The sequence below is a fragment of the Balaenoptera physalus genome (genome assembly GCF_965194825.1).
Source record: "Balaenoptera physalus genome assembly, chromosome: 12".
Classification (NCBI taxonomy): Eukaryota; Metazoa; Chordata; class Mammalia; order Artiodactyla; family Balaenopteridae; genus Balaenoptera; species Balaenoptera physalus.
The window spans coordinates 61323397-61345678 of NC_138897.1; the positions used below are offsets into that span (position 1 = coordinate 61323397).

At 48.2% G+C, this 22282-nt stretch overlaps 1 protein-coding gene across 1 annotated transcript in view; it reads left to right on the forward strand.

Moving 5' to 3' along the window:
• Window positions 1-22282, forward strand: part of EMILIN2 (elastin microfibril interfacer 2) — a 53014-nt gene that overhangs the window by 2397 nt on the left and 28335 nt on the right. Inside the window, exon 3 of the mRNA XM_082418617.1 lies at window positions 21281-21456. Coding sequence (XP_082274743.1) covers window positions 21281-21456 — 176 coding nt within the window. The remainder of the gene's footprint in view (window positions 1-21280; window positions 21457-22282) is intronic.

The following is a 22282-nucleotide window of genomic DNA, read 5'->3' on the forward strand; positions in this document are numbered from 1 at the left end:
GGAACGGGGCATTTAACACGGAATTTCCCAGGTGTTTCTGATGAGTCCAGGAGCCTGAGTAACTCCTCTCAATTCACAGGTGTTGTCAGGTTTTCATTATTTGATCCTTAGAACCTGAGACCTGTGGAAGTGAAGGCTCTTGGGAAACAGCCTGGAGTTACTGAGGGATCCTTTCCGGGTGTGGAAAGTGCAGGTCTGGAGGCCGGCAAGCTGCTTGAGTGAGGAGTGAAGTTTAGCCGCTGGTGACAGTCGAGTGTCTGGGAGGAGCAGGTAGGAGCCCGTGAGGACTTCACAGAGTCGGAGCAGAGCTGAGTTGTTAGGGGCGGTGGAGGGAACGGAGGAAGAGAAGCCGGGAGAGGAGAGAGAGCAAAGCCAAGACTTCAGAGGAGGGAGCTCCTTCTTAGAGACCCTGGGGGGAGAAGCCTAGAAGGCTGAGGGGTCCAGAAAGGCCAGGGCTTTTAGGCAGCAGGAAGATTTGCTTATGCAGAAGGAGACAATTTCAGGTCAGCGGCGGGTATAGGCCTTGTAACTTGTGTGAGATTCAGGGCGTGGGTCGTGAGGAAACCCCTTTACTAGGAATCAAATGTGTTGCAAAGGTTTTGGTGGAAAAAGGGAGTTGAGCAGGTGAAGAATTAGAAAACTCGGCATGTTTTAGGACGGAAGTGAAAAAGCCAAAGGGAGAGACTGCATATGCTCTGAGACTGAGGGGAAATCGGCAGGGAAACGAGGGGTTCGATGGGGAAGTCCTGCAACAAGAGGAGAACTTCCGAGCCTGGCGAGGCGTTGAGCGCTCAGCCGCCATGGGCTGTGGGGACCTAGCACGGGTATGCTTCCAGAAGGTTTAGACGATGCTCTGTTTGCATATATGGAGAGACTTAGATTCCAGACTGTGAATTTGGGTGTCGTCATATGAAACTGGGAGCAGAGAGGGTTCCTGTGTGATTTGTGGACATTTTGAATAATCACTTTCCTGAAGCCGTAAAGAACCTTCTGTGTGTCAGGCACTGCATTAGGGCTGTTCATTCCATATGTTAGTTTAATTCTTGCAACATCCCTTCAAGATGAATACCACTGTCCCCATTTTACCAATGAATAAACAAGGCAAGAAGTTCCCTGACTTTCCTGTGGTCGCATGACAGGTGAGTGGCTGAGCTGCCTCCAAACCTGGCCTTTGTGGACCGGCCTCTGTCCCTGTAACAATAGAGAGAGACAGACAGACAGACAGAGAGAGAGTGTGTATGTGTGTGTGTTTGAGTGTGTGTCTTCTGTCGCTAGCACACTACTCAACTACTAGGAACATTTCCACCTTCTTTCATGGAAGGCAATTCCCATATAAAAGTGAAGTGAGCACCGTTGGTCTGGGTGCAAGCATGTGCACGTGTGTTCACGCCCATGTGCTTTACTCTCTTTCCCGGGGGTCATTTGGGAGGATGCAGTGGACCACATGATTTTTCACACCGTCCACCATGCTGTGCAGTTTCTTATTTTATGAAAACACTGGCCGATTTGCTTTCTTTGTTTGGGTTGTTAGGCTGGTTGTTTAAAGGATGCTATTACGGAGGCTGGAGTGGCGGAGCTTGAGACATTGGGGAAGCCACACCTGTGCCCCCTGGCTGAGCCACCACCTTGAAACTTGGAACCGGGGGATGGAGTTAAAAGTATGCTTCCGGAAAAACCATTCAAAGCTCGTGTCCTGATGCTTGTGAGGTAGTGATACCATTCTTGTGTGCAGAGAATTCTTAATTCTTACGAAGACTTTTCTGTCACTAGGAATTTAACATTAGGGCTCTCTCTGTCGGTCTGTGTCTCTTGCGCACTAGATGTGAGGAGCGGTCTGGATCCCCAAGGCACAGGATTGTGTCAACAGACACCGCTTTGTCTTCCCTCAGCTAATTCCTAAGTGTGGCTGATCGGACCTGAAGAGGAGATAAGGGGAATTATCTGGTGATAATTATCTGCTGAGGAGGAAGGGCAGCTGCTGTAGACTCTAAAGTAGCATAAAATTGGGTCGTGATTTACCATTTACTCCTAATTCTTAAGATGGGTCTAAGGATTTTTTCTCCCTCTGAGATCATTGTTTCACTTTACACTTCCATGTTAAGAAAGGCATAAATCTTTTAAAATTTCATTGCATTGAAGAGTTTTTCTGATTCATTGTAAAAAAAAAAAACAAAAAAACACCTCTGGCAGTTCCACCCGTTTGGTAGACTGTTACTGTCACACTGCCCCCCACACACACCCACCACATAGCACTTGGGATGGCCCCTGGGGATCCACACCTGAGTCTGGGGTCTCCGCAGCAGCACCTGAGCATGGAGGGGGTCTGTCTTGGTCGTGGGCTGGTTTTAGGGACACGTTTTGGGAGACATGGGGATGTGGGCGACTTAGAATTCTTTCTGTGGGGTGGGAATTGGGCAGGTTGACGTTCTTGGGAGGCTTGATACAGTGTCCAGGGCTGACTTGGTGAGAATCTCTCCCCAGAGCACATCCTTGTAACGTGATGAGCCCCTTTATTTTCATTATCTTCCATCTTTACAGCAACCCCGGGGCATTATCCCCATTTTACAGGAGGGCATGTAGTCAGGAAGTAGCAGAGCCTGGACCCAAATCCAGGTCTGTTATTTCCAAGCCTTAGGCTCTTCCCACCCCACACCCCTGCACCCCCTTGCTGTCTAAACCCACACCGTGTGAGGAGCGGCCCGAGGGGGGTGTGTGTGTGCGCGTGCGCACGCACGTGTGCAAGTGACCATGTGTGATGCTGTGGCACTGACAGCCCTGGTGCGATGGGAGGGGGAGGGGAGGGCCTGAGCTCCCTTAGAGCCCCCCTCCACGTGGGCTGGCCATGCTTGGGTGCACCGCTGGTGGAAAACAGCACTGTCTTTCTTCTCCTTCCTGGATTAGGCATTGTTCCTTTCATGCATCATTCATGCCTCATGGCCATAATTCCAGATAGTTCCAAACCTCCCACTCAGCTTGGTCCAGCTGACTGCTGCTAGTATTTGAGGCATTTGGGGGCGTCCAGTGTGCAGAGCAGCTGCCTCGATGGTAAGAACACGGAGGACCCCAAATGTAAGGCAGGGTTATTCCCCTGTATTCATTTCCCTCTGATACTGCAAACTCACTGGGGTCTATCGGCATCCACCCAGCCCGGCCCCCACCCCCTTTCTTGGGTGTGTAGAATCTTGGTGAAATTTTTCCTAACAGCTCTTAAAAAAAAAAAAATCATCAGTCAGGCGGGGGAGCTGGGTGAGGCCGACTCGAGAAGCCTGTGCTGCTGTGATAACACAGAGGGAGAATTTGTGAATTTGCAGCAGGTGTGAGTTCTGAGTGCCGAGTTTCCAGAACTCCTCTCATCCTTAGATTTTAGGGGGAGCGGATGGTCATTCATTTGGAAGAAACGTTTTCTATTAGGGAGCAATCTCAGCCAGGAAAAACTTAAAAAGAGAAAAACACTTGAGACTGGGGGGGAAAAAATGAGGGCTAACATCTTCTAGAGCCAATTCTACGTTTTTTATGTCTCCAGAAATAGAATTCCTTTCAATTCAAGATGTGCCTTTTGTGTGTATAGCTTTGAGAGAGTGTTTCTTCCTTCTGTTTTTTAGCCAACATCTTGCGATTCGTTGGCTGTGACGAGCCTTGCTCCCTGGTACTGAGGGACCCCAAATCAAGCCCTGGGGAAGCAGCACCCGCACAGAGGCACCTAGAGCTGCTCACGGGCCCTGCTGCCTCCCCCTCCTCGGGTCCCTGTCCTTACTACCCTTTGCTGCTTCCCTAGGCTCCTCAGACCTTCCTTTCAAGTTGCTTTGCTCTTTTGCTTTTTTTGCTCTTTTCCTTTTCCTAGGGTCCCAGTAGATAAGATGCTGTGTTTGTAGAGACCTTTGGTGTTTCCAGAACATTTTCCCGTTCATTATTTTATTCTCATCACAAGCTCAGCCAGGAGATTAGGTAGGGCAGAGATTGAGGTCTTGGAAAAAGAACTTTATGCTTATGGGCTATACTTTCTAGCTTTCTTATCTTGGAGAAGAATGAATAGGATTCACATAGAGGTTATGGCCTTAAGGAAAAGAGTTTGTTTTTGTGAAACCTCCTGTTATTCCCATTAACTGGTCTTCCTCCAACGATCTGTGATTCCACCACTTTGGCACTTGGTCATTGAATTAAAGTTCTGAGACAGCGAGAAAAGGGGAGATGGCGGGGGAAGGTCAGGGGGCAGGTGTCCCCTGAGGTAGTCCCTCGAGGCTGGCTGGTGTGGCCAATGTGTTCTGGAAGAGGAGATAGAAAATGCGGCTTCTGGCCTGACCTCTACCACCGCCGAGCTGTGTGACTTCAGGCTAGTCACTCAGCCTCTCTGAGGTGTGTTTTCCTCATCTCTACATTACGGGGGAGGTGACAGAGCTGTAAGGTACGCTCACCAGCCACATGTCTAACGAACACTCCTTGTTCTCATTGTTTGGATTTGTTGCTTCTCGGGTGGTCTCCTCTTTGAAGGCTTTGACTTTCCTGCCAAGTTAGAGAACGGCTGAGGTGCTTAAGAATGAAATAAATACATTCAGTGACCTAAGATAATAATTAAGAAAATGAAATGATTGAAATCGACTTGTCAATGTGAAGTTAAACTCAGAGGTTGCTTTGGAAGCAGAGCCAGTCGTAGAGTTTCTTTGGGGAAAGCACGTAAGCGGTTACGGTCGATTTAAATAAGTGCTCTGGTTGCCGTGGGAACCTTGGTTCCTGGTTCTGCAGGTGTTTGGGTGTCCATGGCGGGGCCGTAGAGCGAGGTCAGCTGGGTGTTCAAGGATGCCTTTGCTGAGGCCCAGGCCATCTTGCATCCAGCCAAGAACACGCTGTTTTAATTCTTTGCTCTTGGAAAAACTCCTCTTCCTTGTACTGGGAACATTAAGATGTTACTCATGTTTACTGAGTGTGAATAATGAGGCAGGTACTGTGTATGACAGTTACCCAGTGTTTTACATACTGTTTTTTAAAACCGAAAACTGACAGACCGCCAGTGTTCAGATTACTTCCAGACTGTCACCCAAATGTTCTGATTTATTGTTGGTTACATGACTGTTTCACTACTCAGAATTAACTGCTTCTGTGCTTGATGAAGCAGTTTTCTGGCCTTAAAAATAACAATGACCCACTTGATAAAACGACATGAGCGTGACTTTGCCTGGTGAACGATTTTCCTGCGAGGACCAAGAGAGGAACAGAGTAGTTTTCAGTATGACAGCAGTTCACACTGGAGAAAAAATAATGAAATGATTAAAACGAAGCTCACCAATAAGTTTTCTTCTTTCCTTCCTGTTTTAAAGTGGTGATGGGTGCTGAAAAAAAGTAGGGAGGTTTCAAACTAACCAAATTCCTGGTTTGAAAATGCTGTGGAAGCAAACTTTTCTGGGTGTGTCAGGACCCAGCTGCTCTTTTTTTTTTTTTTTTTCACCTAAAAAAATATTAGAAGATTAAGGAATACGCCTAAAAATTATTCTTTGCAGCATCAGCCTTTCAGAACAGTGTATTTTGCTGAGCATTTGGTTCAAAGAAATTTGAGACAAGTAGTTTAGATGAAGTCTTCTCAAGCTGATCTTTCGATGAAAGGGAATTTGCCGTGAGACTTCTCAGCTTTTCCCTGACTTCTCCCATCTTTAGCCACAGTTGTGATTGTTAGGGTCTGCCAAATGTGTGGGCTTACTAGATCATCTTTTCTGAGATTTGCCTACAGTCCATTACGAGGTACTAGAGATTTCCCTCTTGCTTAAAGCTGCTTCCCTGCATCTGCCCAGCCCGGATGCTGTTAAAGGATCATGAGAGAAGGACCTAGATTTTTTTCTTTTTTTTTTTTCTAAACCATGGTGGTGAAAATGCCACTTGTGTTCTGCTAACTGAAGCTTTTCTGTGTATCTTGAAAGTGGAGCCCGAAAGCTGTGGTGGTGATTGCAACAGAGCTCAGGGCGGGGACGAGTTTCACAATCCAGCCCTTCACTAGAGATCTTTTCACCAATAAAGTGATTCTCTGGCTCTTGTTGGTTTCAACCCCAAGAGCTCTCACATGCTGGGGGGATGACGGCCTTGCGCAGGGAGACATCGCGAGCCTTTCTGGATATTTCGAACATTACAGAATCTCTGGGCCGGCCGCGGCCCTGATGGTGCTCAGGCCTGGTTTATACGTCAGGTGGCCCACCTTGGAGATTCCCCAGCTGCTGTCTGCTCGGGCAGCAGCTTTCCAGGACCACAGTGCAGCGTCAGGGCCCTGGCTCCGTCGTGATAAACGATGTGCCTGATCTCATCCCAACATGTTGCATCATCTTCTGGCCACTCTCAACGTATCTGGGAGTCGTTCTGTTGCATCACTGCAGAAAACAACTAGCAAGATGTAACCCAGATTCCCTGCTCACTGACGGTGCAGGAGGGAGGGAAGGCAGAAATACCATTCATGGCTTGTTTCCTGAACCAATTTGCAAGGCGCCCTCTAAGCCCTCCATGGCAGAATCGACAGTGGGAAATAACCATCCCGGTGAGGAGTCACTCTTTGTCATATGTCTAAAATGTTCATCTACATCTTTGACGTTTTGTGTTATTTTACACAAAATGGCAATTTCAAGGTGGCTATAAAAAGGAAAATTCTGTTCTATTTTCCTTAATCATTGGTCCATACCTTCAAAAGTACAAAAATAAATATTAGGCCTGAGTTCCCAGTAGATAAAACAATTGGTTGTGTGTCTGAACAGTAATCTGATACATTAAAAAAACCCAAAACAACAAAACTTTAGTTAAATCCTCATTTTGAAACTCTGAAAAACACTTAATAATGCTGGTTTGGGTTTTGTCTTCACTGAGATATATAATCAGATAGTCAAGACTATCTAGCACTTTGCTTTTGCAATTCTGATGAGATTTTTTTCTTTTTTAATTTATTTTATTTATTTATTTTTGGCTGCGTTGGGTCTTCATTGCTGTGCACGCAGGCTTTTCTCTGGTTGCAGCGAGCGGGGGCTACTCTTCGTTGTGGTGCGCAGGCTTCGCATTGCGGTGGCTTCTCTTGTTGGGAGCACAAGCTCTAGGTGCGCGGGCTTCAGTAGTTGTGGCTCGTGGGCTTTAGAGCGCAGGCTCAGTAGTTGTGGTGCACGGGCTTAGTTGCTCCATGGCATGTGGGATCTTCCCTGACCAGGGCTCGAACCTGTGTCTCCTGCATTGGCAGGTGGATTCTCAACCACTGCGCCACCAGGGAAGTCCCTGATGAGATTTTAAAGTACCTGAATGCATAAAAATATATATATAAGGTGTATGTTATATACAAAATATGTTTATATATAAAATACGTATATTATATACAAAAAGTACATATATATATATATATAAAACAGCTCTATGGAGGTATAATTTACATAAACTGTACATATTGAAAGTTGTATAATTTAACATGTGTCTGTACCTGTGAAACCAACATCACACCAGGATATGGAGCATCTCCATCACCCCCAAGAATGTCCTCAGAGACCCCTCTGTAATCCTGTCCTCCAGCTGCCCACACACATTCCCTCCTCAGGTAACTGATGATCTGTTTTCCATCACCGCAGATGAGTTTGCATTTTCTAGAGATTTATGTCGAGTCATACAGTCTGTAGTATCACGTGAGGTTTTTTCATTCAACATGGTTATGTTAAGGTACATCCGTGTTGTACTACGGAACGATAGCTGATTACTTTTTATTGTTGAGTAGGATTCCTTTGTATGTGTCCACCACCATTTGTATACAGTTGTTTTATAGCTGAGGACTCCTGGTGAAATACAGGGTGGAAACTCATTTATATTGATAGTAAGGTTACTGCTCTGATTTTTCCGAAGACCCATTGAGATGGTAAATACCTAACAGATGTAGAACGCTGGATAAAACATAATGGAGTAAGAAAAACACATTGCACATTTTCGCCCCGGGAAATGTTGGATTGAGGCTGCGTAATTAGCATACACCATTTCGAATTGGCACAAAGCTCAGTAGGGTTAAAGTAGACTTACTATTTGAAGAGTCTTGGTTCCTTGGTTTCATTAAACAAATATTTTGGGGCACGGCCTCTGTCTGGCCCAGGACTAGGCCCCATGGGGACACAGCAAGGAACCCGACCTCTCTCTTGCCCTCCAGCAGTTCATGTCCAGTAGGTGAAATGAGACATAAAGAGAAATAATTACAAAGTAAAAGGTAGGCAAGAGAATGGCAATGAGAGAAGCACAAACAGCTGAGGATGTTTAGAGGTGGAGGAAACCGTTTCCAGCCAGGAGGAATCTGAGAACTTGCTTGTAGGTGGTGACATCCTAGCAGGGCTTTGAAGGTCGCTTCCAGTTGAAAATATATGCATATGGGAGAGGATACCAGCAGAGGCCAAGAGAGGACGTTAGCCAGGGCCTGGAGGAGGGGGTGAAGGGAGGAGTAAGTCTCGGTGTCCGCAGGGCTGGTCCCTCTGAGGGCTGTGCAGGGGCGCCTGTTCCCGGCCTGTCCCCTTGGCTTGTAGATGGTCATCGTCTCCCTGTATGTCTCTGTCCAAATTCCCCTTATTTATGAGGGGTAGGGCCCACCCAGATGCTCTCATGGTGACTTGCTTACCCCTAGAAGACCCTACCTCCAAATAAGGCCACATTCCCAGGTACTGGGATTCGGACTCCAACATATTTTGGGGGCGACAGAGAATTCAAGCCATAACCCAGGGTTGGGAGTTTGGGCTTTATCGTTTAGGCAAAGGGGAGTCATGGAAAGTTTTAGATCAGGGACACCAGCAGAGCTTCCGAATGTTAATCTGGCAATTTGTGCAAAATGGGTTTGAGAGGGGAGGATGGATGGGTCTGGGGGACGGCAGGAGGGGCCCTGTCGGGAGCCTGGCCAGGGTTCCTGGTGGGCGGCGCTGAGGCAGATGTGGCGGGAGAAGTGGGTCTGGCCGTGGAGGGATGAGCAGTGACCGAGTTGGAACGGCCTGGTGACCACTTCACTGTGCTTCATGCACAGTAGCACTGCTGAGATTTGGGGTCTCCGAGCATCTGTCAGTCCGTTGTCAACAGTGTGGATAAAAAGGACCATACCTTGTGAAAGAAGGTGAATTCGTTCATGGACTGTTGTTTGGAGGTTATGGCAGGATTGCCTTTATCCACAGAACGATCAGGACCTCATTATTCACCACCTTTGATGATCCGGAATCAACTCTAATCCTGCATGTGGGCAATTGGGTCTATTCTATAGAAGCAGCCCATAGTTTTAGTCTTATTGCAGATTTTTGCCTTATGGTAAAAATAATTATATATGTCCTGTCTGATGTAACTGGTCTTTGGCTGAGTTGGCACTAGAACAGTGACTGTTATGGATAATAGGAGTATATGGGCTCCAGCTAAGTATGATTGTTCCATAGTAGATACTGGTGGCCCAAGGAAAGCCATAGTATGGTCCTGGTGGGCACCAAAAGGATGTTTACTGAATGAATGGATGAAAAAGAAAGCATGTGAATTTTTTTTTATTAAGACTATATTTTTTTGGAGTAGTTTAAGGTTCACAGCAAACCAAGGGGAAGGTACAGAGATTTCTCATAAACCCCTGTCCGCACACATGCACAGCTTCCCACACTATCGACATCCCCACCAGTGTGGTGCATTTCTTACAGCTGATGAACCTACACTGACACATCATCACCCAGAGCCCATAGTTTGCATTAGCGTTCATTCTTGGAAGAGAAAGGTTTTAGCTTGTTTTTCCTCCCATTGTTTTTTTTTTTTTTTAAATTAATTTATTTATTTATTTTCGGCTGTGTTGGGTCTTCGTTTCTGTGAGGGCTTTCTCTAGTTGCGGCAAGCGGGGGCCACTCTTCATCATGGTGCGTGGGCCTCTCACTGTCGCGGCCTCTCTTGTTGCGGAGCACAGGCTCCAGACGCGCAGGCTCAGTAGTTGTGGCTCACGGCCCTAGTTGCTCCGCGGCATGTGGGATCTTCCCAGACCAGGGCTCGAACCCGTGTCCCCTGCATTGGCAGGCGGATTCTCAACCACTGCGCCACCAGGAAAGCCTCCTCCCATTGTTAAGACTCATATGTGCTGAGTTTGGTTTTCAGGTTTCAGGTCCGGAGACCATAAGTTTGAACAACTGTCCGTGGCTGTGTTTTTAAAATGGAAATTGTGACATATGGATAGTCTTTGAAATGATTGTTCATGATGAATGAAAATACAGTGGCTTGCAGCTAAAATGAGGATTTGTGATATGATAGACTCTAGTTAAATCGAGCAAAGTAATGATGTACATTGTCGTTTAGAGTCCTGAACTGGTCATCTCATTGTGACCTTGGAAAGCTTTTTTACCAAGGTGTAAGCGTACATTGACTCTCTGGGTGAAGTATGATACAGCTTTGATTTTGGGAGGGTTCATGTTACACAGCTCTAAAAAATGGCTTGGTATAATTGGGAGGATACAGTGACCAAAGATAGAAGTGCATTTTGAAAAACAGAATTATCATACGACCCAGCAATCCCACTACTGGGCATATACCCTGAGAAAGCCATAATTCAAAAAGAGTCATGTACTACAATGTTCGTTGCAGCTCTATTTACAACAGCCAGGACATGGAAGCAAACTAAGTGTCCATAGACAGATGAATGGATAAAGAAGATGTGGCACATATATACAATGGAATATTACTCAGCCATAAAAGGAAACGAAATTGAGTTATTTGTAGTGAGGTGGATGGACCTAGAGTCTGTCATACAGAGTGAAGTAAGTCAGAAAGAGAAAAACAAATACCGTATGCTAACACATATATATGGAATCTAAAAACAAACAAAAAAACGTTCTGAAGAACCTAGGGGAAGGACAGGAATAAAGACGCAGACATAGAGAATGGACTTGAGGACACGGGGAGGGGGAAGGGTAAGCTGGGACGAAGTGAGAAAGTGGCGTGGACATATATACACTACCACGTAGTGGTAGTCTACGGCCTCCATCACCCCTTTCTATTTAAAAGCAAAGAAGCAAAAGTCTTCTTTTTATCTTGTCCCTCCCCCTCTCCTTGTCTACGCCTTCAGGCCTGGAGGTGGGCTGGGTTGTGGTAGCATCTTCCAAAGAAAAACCATGCTCCTTCTAAGCAGAGGGCTGGCGAATGTAAATGTCTCTACTTTGTTAAGTGTGGATTTAAAAGACATAAAGTAATACTGGGCTCGCCTGGACAATGTGAGAAATATGAAACTAGGTTATAACATTTTGGTCCTTTTTTCCCCCAGTGTGATATAAATTAGAAAAGAAATATGTGTTCCTGTGTTTTCAATTCCCGGATTTTTTTTTTTTTTAATGAGAATGAATTGGCCCAAAGGAAGAAAATGTTGTTTTTATATCTGCAGAGAAACTCCTACTGTCTTAGGATTTTCTAAGCCCACCAAGTTCCAGGTGAGGCCTGTTTAAGAGCTTGCCACCATCCGTGGTCACCATCCAAAGGTCCAAAATTGATTACGGGTGGGGTATCATAGCCAGTTCCCTTTTTGTATGGAAAAACAGTACAGTTGTCCCTTGGGCTCCATAGGGGATTGGTTCCAGGACCTCCCTCGGATACCGAAATCCACGGACGCTCAAGTCCCTTATATAAAATGGCATAATATTTGCATATAACTTATGCACATCCTCCTGTATACTTCAAATCACCTCTGGATAACTTATAATACTCAATACAATGTAAATGCTATATAAATACATAGTTGCTGGGTGCATGACAAATTCGTTTTGCTTTTTGGAACCTTCCAGAATTTTTTTTTTTTGCGTGAATATTTTCAATCTGCTGTGGGTTGAACCTGCAGATGCGGAACCGCCGATCCCGAGGGTCGCTTGTACTGAGAATGCCGGGTGGGCAGCTACAAGCTGAAGGGTGACTGGCAAATATGGAAGTTGAGAGAGGAGAGAAAGCACAGAGTGACTGGACCCTGAGCGGGGAGGAATTTTGCAAACCGAGGCAGGGGACACACAGGAAAAGGGCTTTCGAAATTATTGTGACTTCTGTAGGAGAATTTGAGGCAATCGTTTTTCCTCTTAAAAAAAGAGGAAATGATCAAAAGAGTTATTCAGCGGCTCTGAGAAGAAAGATTTGGATTCCCGAACCACAGAAAGTCACCCTTGGGGTGAGCATCACGCCAAAGGCTGAGGCCGCAGCTGTTTTCCGGGCCGCACCGTGGGAACATGGGGAATGAGCGCATCCGGGCACGACTGGGGCGGAGGGAGCTCTGTGATCCTGACTCCGAGAATGAGGAGATGGGATGTGAGTTCGAGAAATGGAATCCTGTACGGTGGAGTGGGGGAAAGCAGCCTGCAGCGGCGATGGCCCTTCCCCAAAAGAATTGTTAGGGGAACGTGGGCCTTCGTTAGTGTTGGATTATTCAGCCGCCAGAAAGCCGGGGTGGTGCTCGGGCCCTGGAGGCCTCCGCGCTCGCTCGCCCTTCCCCCACTGCAGACTTGAGCTCTGTCATGTATTTCCCCAAGTGAGGAAGTTAAAACTAAGAATGCGGACTCCACGGCACACACGCGTAAACTGTATTTCATGCTGCTGGGCGCGCCCCGCGCTTGGAGATGATGTCATTTTTAGCAATGCAAGTTTGCTCCGAAGGAAGGTACCGGCCGCTCTTATGGTAAATCTGAAAATGACACTTCATGTCTGTTGCAGCCGAGTTGGGACAGCCTCTCAGTTGAGCCCCCGGGCTTTCCTTCAATCACCTTTCTTTCAGGACTGTAGAATTTTTTCTGTCCTCAGGGTTAAGGAGGGTGAGCCGTCGTGGGGAAAACTAATTCTACTCATTCTGCTGTGTGATCAGAGAAAGCGGCTGAGAAGTAAGGAGGATTTTAGGGTTTGGAATCTAACTTGCCACTCTAAGTACGGAAGGAAATTAATTCAAGAAGAAATGGAAAAAGAAACAGCTTACAATTGTGGTTTCTCCAGCAAGTATCTCCTTTGTACTGGGAAACAGACAATCTGCTATACGTACTCTTTCATTTTGAGCACATTGCCTTGGTCTAGGGTCTGTGATTTAAGAAATGTACAAAGCAGGGACTTCCCTGGTGGTCCAGTGGTTAAGAATCCGCCTGCCAATGCAGCGGACATGGGTTCGATCCCTGGTCCGGGAAGATCCCACATGCCGCGGGGCAATTAAGCCCATGCGCCACAACTACTGAGCCCGTGCTCTAGAGCCCGCAAGCCACAACTACTGAGCCTGTGTGCCACAACTATTGAGCCCGCATGCTGCAACTACTGAAGCCCGCGCACCTAGAGCCTGTGCTCCACAACGAAGAGTAGCCCCCACTAACCGCAACTAGAGAAAGCCCGCACGCAGCAACGAAGACCCAGCACAGCCAAAAGAAAAAAAAAAAGAAGAAATGTACAAAGCTGTATTGTAATCTGATTTTAATTAGGGCGCATCCATCTGACTTCGAGATTCATTAGATGCATTTTGTATTTCAGAAATATATTTGCCCAAGCCTTCTGACTTTTAAAACTTACATGGTTTGTCCTAAGGAGTCAAGCAAAATATTGAGCATTTCTTTCCTTCCACATTATTAATTTCTCCAGGCAGGGATCTAATTAAAAATGTGCAATGTAGCAGAAAAAGATAAGATGAGAACTGTGATTTGTGTGTGTGATGTGCTTTAACCTGGAAGAATGCTATCTGGTTTCTTCACTCTCTCGTGGGGGGAGACTTTTTCAGAATGTGGACAGTTAGCCTTGGGGACCAGAGTCACCTCCTCAGATTGTCTTGCACATGATTTCAAATGGCCAATTTCTTTTTTATAAATTTATTTATTTTTGGCTGTGTTGGGTCTTCATTGCTGCACGCAAGCTTTCTCTAGTTGCAGCGAGCAGGGGCTACTCTTTGTTGCGGTGCGCGGGCTTCTCATTGCAGTGGCTTCTCTTGTTGCGAAGCACGGGCTCTAGGCGCACAGGCTTCAGTAGTTGCAGTGTGCGGGCTCAATAGTTGTGGCATGCGGGCTCAGTAGTTGTGTCCCATGGGCTCAGTAGTTGTGGCTCGCGGGCTCTAGAGCACAGGCTCGGTAGTTGTGGCTCACGGGCTTAGTTGCTCCGTGGTACATGTGATCTTCCCAGACCAGGGCTTGAACCCGTGTTCCCTGCATTGGCAGGTGGATTCTTAACCACTGCGCCACCAGGGAAGCCCCTCAAGTGGCCAATTTTTTGATTGTCAGTAGACACAGTGGATTCAGATGGAAGTGTCTCTTCTGCTGGTGCAGAACCACTTTTCTTTCATGTAGTTCTGAAATCCCTTCTGTTTCAAACTTTATAGCCACTGCTGTATTTACTTTTGGCAAAGTGTTACTTCAATAAAAAGTTCACTTATTTATTTATTGATTGGTAGAATGATAACAAAAGAGAAAGCAAATCCATTTGTCACAAGCAGTTCCTAGAAAATCAGTCCACTGTCTTAGCAATTTCTAAATTAGAACACTGAGACCAAACTTTGTAAAAGTGAATTTCTGTGTAAAAAAGGAAATTTGTTAAAATAAATTTATTCATTTATTTTTGGCTGTGTTGGGTCTTCGTTGCTGCACGCGGGCTTTCTCTAGTTGCTGTGAGTGGGGGCTACTCTTCGTTGTGGTGCGTGGGCTTCTCGTTGCAGTGTCTCCTCTTGTTGTGGAGCATGGGCTCTAGGTGCGCAGGCTTCAGTAGTTGTGGCACGTGGGCTCAGTAGTTGTGGCTCACAGGCTCTAGAGTGCAGGCTCAGTAGTTGTGGCGCACTGGCCTAGTTGCTCCACGGCATGTGGGATCTTCCTGGACCGGGCTCAAACCCGTGTACCCTGCATTGGCAGGCGGATTCTTAAGCACTGAGCCACCAGGGAAGTCCCCTTAAAAAGGAAATCTTGATGCATGCTATAATATGGATGAGCCTGAGATGAAGGGGATCAGGACAGACCACCTCAAAACATGCCACTTTTCCATATTGATTATTTTGAGCTGAAGGCCATTGAGAAACCTCAGAGACAAGACCTTTCTGCCCTTCCCATTTATTCCCAAAAGCGGGGTGTGAGTTTCCTGCCTCTCCTATACTGGGATGAGGGGAGTGACCCTAATCACTAGAGACAGAGAGCCAGCACAGAGAGAAGTCTGTGTAAACAAACCTTCCTAAAATAGCCGTTATCGCCCATTAATGTCCTACCCGCATTCCCACAACTTATTGCCCCTAGAAGCCCAAACTCCCTTTCCTTTGTCTGATTCCTTCTCCACATTTTATCATCCTTTGTTAAAATGGTACATAAGCCTCTGAGTCTAACTGCTACTTTGAGTTTTCATTTCTTTCCTGAAGCCCCCATGCACATGAAAATATTCATATCAATAACATTTGTATGGCTTTTTCTCCTGTTAATCTGTCTTTTGTCAGTTTAATTCACAGACTCCAGGAACAAATCTAAGAAGGTACAGGAAAAGTCCTTTCCTCGCCTACAAGGACATTATGCTAAGTGACATAAGCCAGTCAAAAAAGGACAAATACTGTATGATTCTACTTATGTGAGGTTCCTAGAGTAGTCGGATTCATAGAGACAGGAAGTAGAATGCCGGTTCCCAGGGGCTGGGGCGGGGAATGGGGAGTTAATGTTTAATATGGGTGCCGAGTTTCAGTTTGGGGTGATGAAAAAGTTATGGAGATGGGTGGTGGTGATGTTTGCACAACACTGTGAATGTACTTAGTGCTACTGAACTGTACTGTTAAAAATGGTTAAGATGGTACATTTTTTTTTTTTAATTTTAATTTTTATATTTATTTTTGGCTGTGTTGGGTCTTCGTTTCTGTGCGAGGGCTTCCTCTAGTTGCGGCAAGCGGGGGCCACCCTTCATCGCGGTGCGCGGGCCTCTCACTATCGCGGCCTCTCTTGTTGCGGAGCACAGGCTCCAGACGCACAGGCTCAGTAGTTGTGGCTCACGGGCCCAGCTGCTCCGCGGCATGTGGGATCTTCCCAGACCAGGGCTCGAACCCGTGTCCCCTGCATTGGCAGGCAGACTCCCAACCACTGCGCCACCAGGGAAGCCCAAGATGGTACATTTTATGTAATATGTATTTACATACTTACGTTACTGTACCACAGTTTTTAAAAAATGGAATTGCTATGGCTGGAGTGAACTGCTCTATGGAAAACTTGGAGCAGTAGCTGAATGCCAGACACCCAAGTGTGCCCTGGGTGCGCATTCGTCTCCCTTTTCTCACCTTTTCGTGTGGAGTTTCCTTGTCCTGGGGAGGTGGCTATTTCCCCGGGCCTGGGTGCTCCCTACCAGGGAGGGGGAGCGCCTCTTCTCCATCCTCTGTCCCATTCTGATTGATACTGGGCGGAGCTGCACACACGGAATGAAGCAACAAGAGTTGACTCCAGGTTTTGGGGGGCAAGCCAGTGACTGGAGGAGGGAGAGGAGTTTACTATAACGTCCGTTCTTGGGAGAAATCTCAGTCAAATGAGTGCCCCCAGGGGGCCGCTGGGTTTTCAGTTTGTGCAGAGCGTTAAAATAAAATACAGGTAAACACTAAATGCAGGGAAAAGATCCTTGCCTTGTGGAACCACTGTCTAGATGGTCCTGTGCCAGTGATGTGTGGTTATTTCAGAGCAATGTTCTACTTGCAGTGCTGGGGAGATGGGAGGAGAAATCAGATGAACAGATAGACGTGAGCCCATTGCTGTTCCCTTGACAATCTTGCGACGCTCTCGCCCAGTCCTGTCCGACAGAACTTCCTGTGATGTTGGAGATATTCACTTTGTTTATTTAATACCATAGTCACTGTGGCTGTAAAGCTCATGAAATGTGGATAGTGTGACTGAGGAAGTAGATGTTCAATTTTATTTAATTTTAATCAGTTTACATTTAAACAGCCGCCCCCCGGTTAACGGCTGTCTTCTTGGAAAGCCCAGCGCTGGCTCACCTTCTGGTGTTTGATTCTTGTCCTGTTCACATGACTGTGGACCCTGGAGCTCGACTGGGTTCTGGGAGGACTGAACCTCCTGGGTTTAGCTGGGTTAGACCTGAGGGTCGCTCTGGGGTTGTTATTATGGACACTGGACTCCCCCAAACCTTGTCAAAAGTAGGCCTAGTGTCATTAATTAATTGTTTGATCAGTCAGTTACTGATTAACGATTAATACTCATTTATTAAGCACAATAGGACAGACACTGTGTTGATGTTGTAGAGAACAGAGCCAACAGGCGTTCTTGCCCTCAAGGGCCCCGCGGTTGGCGGGGAGCATGAACTCTGGATGAGCAAATACAAGTGTGAATGGAAGCAGGTGAGGCGAGGTCTCACCTCCCACCAGTGGGAAGGAGTCTTGGTGGAGGTGACATCAAATGGAGGCACACTTTGTCCCATTCTGTTTTAACAGGGACACTTTGTCATGTGGTCCCTGAGCTCTGGTTCAACTTTTCCAGTCCTTTTCTTCCAACTTCCTTCTCATTAGCATCTCCTGGGCCCATCTGGTGCCTTGACACGGTGACTGAACTTGTAAAAATGGAGAGCCCTTGTCTCACCCCCCAAAAGGGCTTCAGAGGAGAGGAGGGGAGGGAAGAGTTGGGGAGAGTGGACAGGGCTGTGGGGCAGCTCACTGCCCGCCCCCAGGGGTGCCTGAGGCAGCTGATCGGGGCTCCCCCTGGAAAGGATGCTGTTACAGACGTGACCCGAGGCTGGGATGGGGGCCAAGGCTGTAGCCCAGTCAGCCCCCGGGCTCCAGCCCCGCCGGGCAGTGACTCTGTCCCGTTGGCTGCGGGCCCTTCCTTGGCCGCCCCCAGCTGGGTGCAGTTTGCTGATTTAGTAAATGTCCACGGAGCATCTTCCAAGCACCCACTGCCCAGGGGCCCCGGGGTGACGCTTGGGCTGCTGCCTGGGTCTGGGGCGCTCTTCTCAGCTCTGGCTGCGCTTGGCGATTATGTGGGGAGTTTTTGAAAGGTACAGACACCTGGGTCCCCCCGCCCCAGACCAATGAAATTAGAATTTTGAGGGTAAAGGCCTAGGCATTTTTTTAAAGCTTGCTGGCCGGGATACTGTTCCGCGGATCCAGGGCATGGGGGCAGGCCTGGGAGTCCTACCTGGTGCCTCCCCATCCTCTGGGGAGCCCCCTGGCTGCCCCCGTGGAAGTGGCAGCCCGGTTTCTGCCAGGATATCCTAGTAGGGCTGTGGGGCTGGACACCCCCGCCTCCCCCCATCACACCCCCCTGAAATGAGGCCTGGGGACCTGCTGGTGCCTCAGGGATCGTGTCCTCATGCACAGATATGTGGCCGTGAGCTCAGGTGGCCCCCAGTGGCTTCCAGCTGTCGCTGCTTTCACATGCAGGGCTGGAAACTTGGTTGGAGATGCGGTCAACCTGAAATCCACTGAAACCGGAAAAGTAGAGCAATAGGGGTGAGGGGTAGGGGTGAGAGGTAGGGGTAGGGGTGAGGGGTAGGGGTAGGGGTGAGGGGTAGGGGTAGGGGTGAGGGGTAGGGGTGAGAAGTAGAGGTAGGGGTGGGGGTGAGGGGTGGGGGTGAGGGGTAGGGGTAGGGGTGAGGCGTAGGGGTGAGGCGTAGGGGTGAGAAGTAGAGGTAGGGGTGAGGGGTAGGGGTAGGGGTGGGGGTGAAGGGTAGGGGTGAGGGGTAGGGGAGGGTTGGGGGTGAGGGGTGAGACATAGGGGTGGGGGTGAGGAGTAGGGGTGGAGGGTGAGGGGTGGGGGTGGGGCGGAGAGAAAGGAGGGCGCTCCAGGGAGCTTTCCTAAGTTATGCGCTAGCTCCGAAATCATCACTGCCTTCAGCGAAAAGAATGAAGTGTGTTGGAAAAGCAAGAACTTTCTTGCGCTTGGCTGGGCGGTGAGGGGCTAAGTCCCCCGGGTTGGGTGGAGTGGGGGGTCGTTACTCGTCCCTCGGCATCGAAGCTGCGGGGTTTGGGCCCCTCGGCCCGGCTCAGCCACGGCCAGAAGGGTTTAATGAGGGCTGTTATCTTCCGGCACACGGATAAGACCCCAGAGCAGACACATTTTCACATTCAATCCTAAATGCTCAGAGGAACCAAGTTTTTCTGAGATTACACATTTTTCCAGCATTATGCTGTGCTTGAGCCTGCAAAACAATGAAGTGGAATTTTTCTTTCTTTTCCTGTAGTTTCTGGGACCACACAGAGGATGCTTTTGGTAGGTGGGGTGCTGGGGGCTGAGGGCTAGTGTGGACCTGGACCGAATTAGATGCTCAGGCTGCCTTCTCACCCAGCTTGTGGGCCCTTTTGGAACATGCCTGGGTGGGTGCGGTTGCTTCAAATTGAAGGCAGTTGCCAGCGAGACTGGCTGCTTCTGTGCGCTGGGAGGGCCCTGCGGGGTACAGGCGAGCACACGGCTTTAAAGTCTAGTCCAGGCCCTTCCTGATCATTGGAACTGGGAGAAGTCACTTAACCTCTACGAGCCTCTGTTTTCTCATTTGTGAAAAAGGAATAATGTATATAGTGGGGCCCTGATGGGGGACGTGGCAGGAATGAGAGAATGAAGAACCAGGGAGGGAGGTCTTGCACCTGCTTTGCCCCTGACCCCTTGAGCAGCCCGCCCTTCTTTTCTGTTTTACTTATTGGGCTTTCTCATCAGTTTTCCTTAAAAAGGCTTCCACCCAAGCGTCTCAAAATCCACACACCCAGGCCGCACTGCAGACCGATTGAATCAGAGCCTCTGAGGGTGGGACCCAGGCATAGGTAGTTTTTCACAGGTCCCTGGTAATTCTAACACACGGCCAAGGTTGAGAACCACTGCCCTACAAGACCAGGTGAGACGGGTCAGTGAGGTGTTGGGACACTCCCGCTGGGGCAGTGCTGTCGGCGGGCCCTCCTGGAATTCTGAAGGGTTGCCTTGCCTCTCCTGGCACGTGAGGTAGTTCCTGGCATGTGAGGTTTTGGGTGTCATGGTTTGGACCCTCAGGGAGGATGCCAGAAGTCCATTACATTTAGCCATTTGTAATTTTTTCCGGAATGTAACTTTGAACTCCAACCTGCCAAAGGCCGGGGCCTGATGGAGTCACTAGGCAGGCACCAGGCCCCCCGATTCCACCCTGAGCAGCACACAGCAACCCTGAGGACGTGATGCAAAGCCCATTTCTTTCTGGGAATCGGTCCCAAAAGGGGGCTAGCTGCTTGGTCGTGCTGGTGTTGGAAATGAAGAGAAAGTGACGAGGTTCAAGAGAGCTGTCGTTCCCAGTCAGAAAGAGAGGCTGGGGGCTTCCCTGGTGGCACAGTGGTTGAGAGTCTGCCTGCCAATGCAGGGGACACGGGTTCGAGCCCTGGTCTGGGAGGATCCCACGTGCCGCGGAGCAACTGGGCCCGTGAGCCACAACTACTGAGCCTGCGCGTCTGGAGCCTGTGCTCCGCGACGGGAGAGGCCGCAATGGTGAGAGACCCGCGCACCGCGATGAAGAGTGGCCCCCACTTGCTGTAACTAGAGAAAGGCCTCGCACAGAAACGAAGACCCAACACAGCCAAAATTAAATAAATAAATTAAAAAAAAAAAAAAAAAAAGAAAGAGAAGCCGGGGTGAGCCAGGAGCCGGCTCGCCTCTGTGCTGTGAGCAGGGAGGGCCCCCGGGGGGTGAACTCCTGGTTGGTCCCTCTGAGCGCCCAGGGGCTCTGGGTTGTCGCTGTCTGTTCTGGGCTGAGGTCCAGCCCTGGGTCTGAAGGACTTTCCAGCTTGTTGCCAGGGTCTCTATGTGATACACAAGTGCACCGTAAATGGGATTTTTGAATGGTTCCAATTCTGCTTCCTTATTTCTGTCTTTAGTCGTGTGGACCGGGGCATCTTTTTAAAAGGATCTGAAAACAAATAGCGTGAGGTGGGTCTCCAGAGGCTCGCTGCTCCCTTTGCTGGTGTTGGGAAAGACGGTGCCGAGATGAATACACAGGGGGCCATGGGAGGCGAGGGCACCCGGGGTGTTTCTCTAAAACACAAACCAAACGGCCCTGACTTACCTTGGAAAAGCCTCCACAAAGCAGCGAATTGTGAGTTTGTCGGTGAAATAAAAGCCCAGTTTGTGAACAGGGTCCACATCCAATGAGATTCATGGGCCAAGTTTTTCTGAGTTGTCTGTTTCTCCAGCCTTTAGTGGGAGGGGAGCTGGGGGCAGGTGGATGCAAGAGCTGGAGGAAGGAGGGGGGCAGGGCCGGACTAGAGGAGACCAGTGATCCCTGCTGGGTCAGCCTGGAGAGAGCAGTGACCTGGAGCGTCTTCATTTGGGTTCAGCCAGGGGGGCCGGGGGTGTTTGCAACAGCAGCCAGTAAAGAGAGATGCCACCTTTTTCTTCGGCAGTTATCGTGTGAATGTCAGACCCAGATATGTCACCAGGTACAAGACGGTGACACAGTTGGAATGGAGGTGCTGCCCTGGCTTCAGGGGAGGAGACTGCCAAGAAGGTCCCAGAGACCCCGTGAAGACTCCCCGCCCCACACTCACTCGGCCGAGAAACAGCGTGAAGAAAGCCACAGGTAACTTCTGACTTGTGCTCTGCTTTGCAGGCCGCCACTGCTCCTTCAAACTACAGGATTTATGAGTTACAGTGTCGAGCTTTCCAAGGTCTTCCCAAAACACGCATATATGCCTGCAGTAGACACATGGCACACAAATTTATTTGCAGAAGCAGTAGCGATCGGAAGACAGACTTTTAAAAAGTAAATTGCTTTGTTAGGGCCAACTGGTCGTGAAAGCCAAGGCCTTAGAGTGGGAGATGCTGCTGGTCTCAGCCTCGTGTGGCCTGAGGCACAGACAGAAGAGAGTCAAATGTAATGAGGTAATGATGCTTGGTTTGTTTTTACTTTACTTTTCATGTACAAGCTCCCATAAACCTGAATTTGAAGAAACTAAAATTGTTTCTTTTTCAAAAAAAAAATAGGTAAGTACAATCAATCTCATTCTGTTTGGGGTGAGATATCTGCAAAGCTAAGCCCCAAGTTAGAAGTATCCAATGAGGCTGTTCTTAAATTTGCTTTTGATTTTTTTTTTAAGTGAAGTAGCACAAACTCAATGAATAGCTTAGAAAGCAATGATAATTTTCACCTTGGCTTTTAAGTGTAACACTAAGAAACTGACTTTTATGGATAAAAATATTTTGACATTTTATTCTACATCACTTTATCTTTCTTCTTTTTTAAAGTTCAGTGAGAAAAACCTAGATTTTCTTATGAGTTAAATGTTTAAGTCGTCTTTAAATGATTATATTTTCCCATGAGGTGTTTTCATTTTTTTTTTTTTTTTGTCTGCATTGGGTTTTCGTTGCTGTGCGCGGGCTTTCTCTAGTTGTGGCGAGCGGGGGCT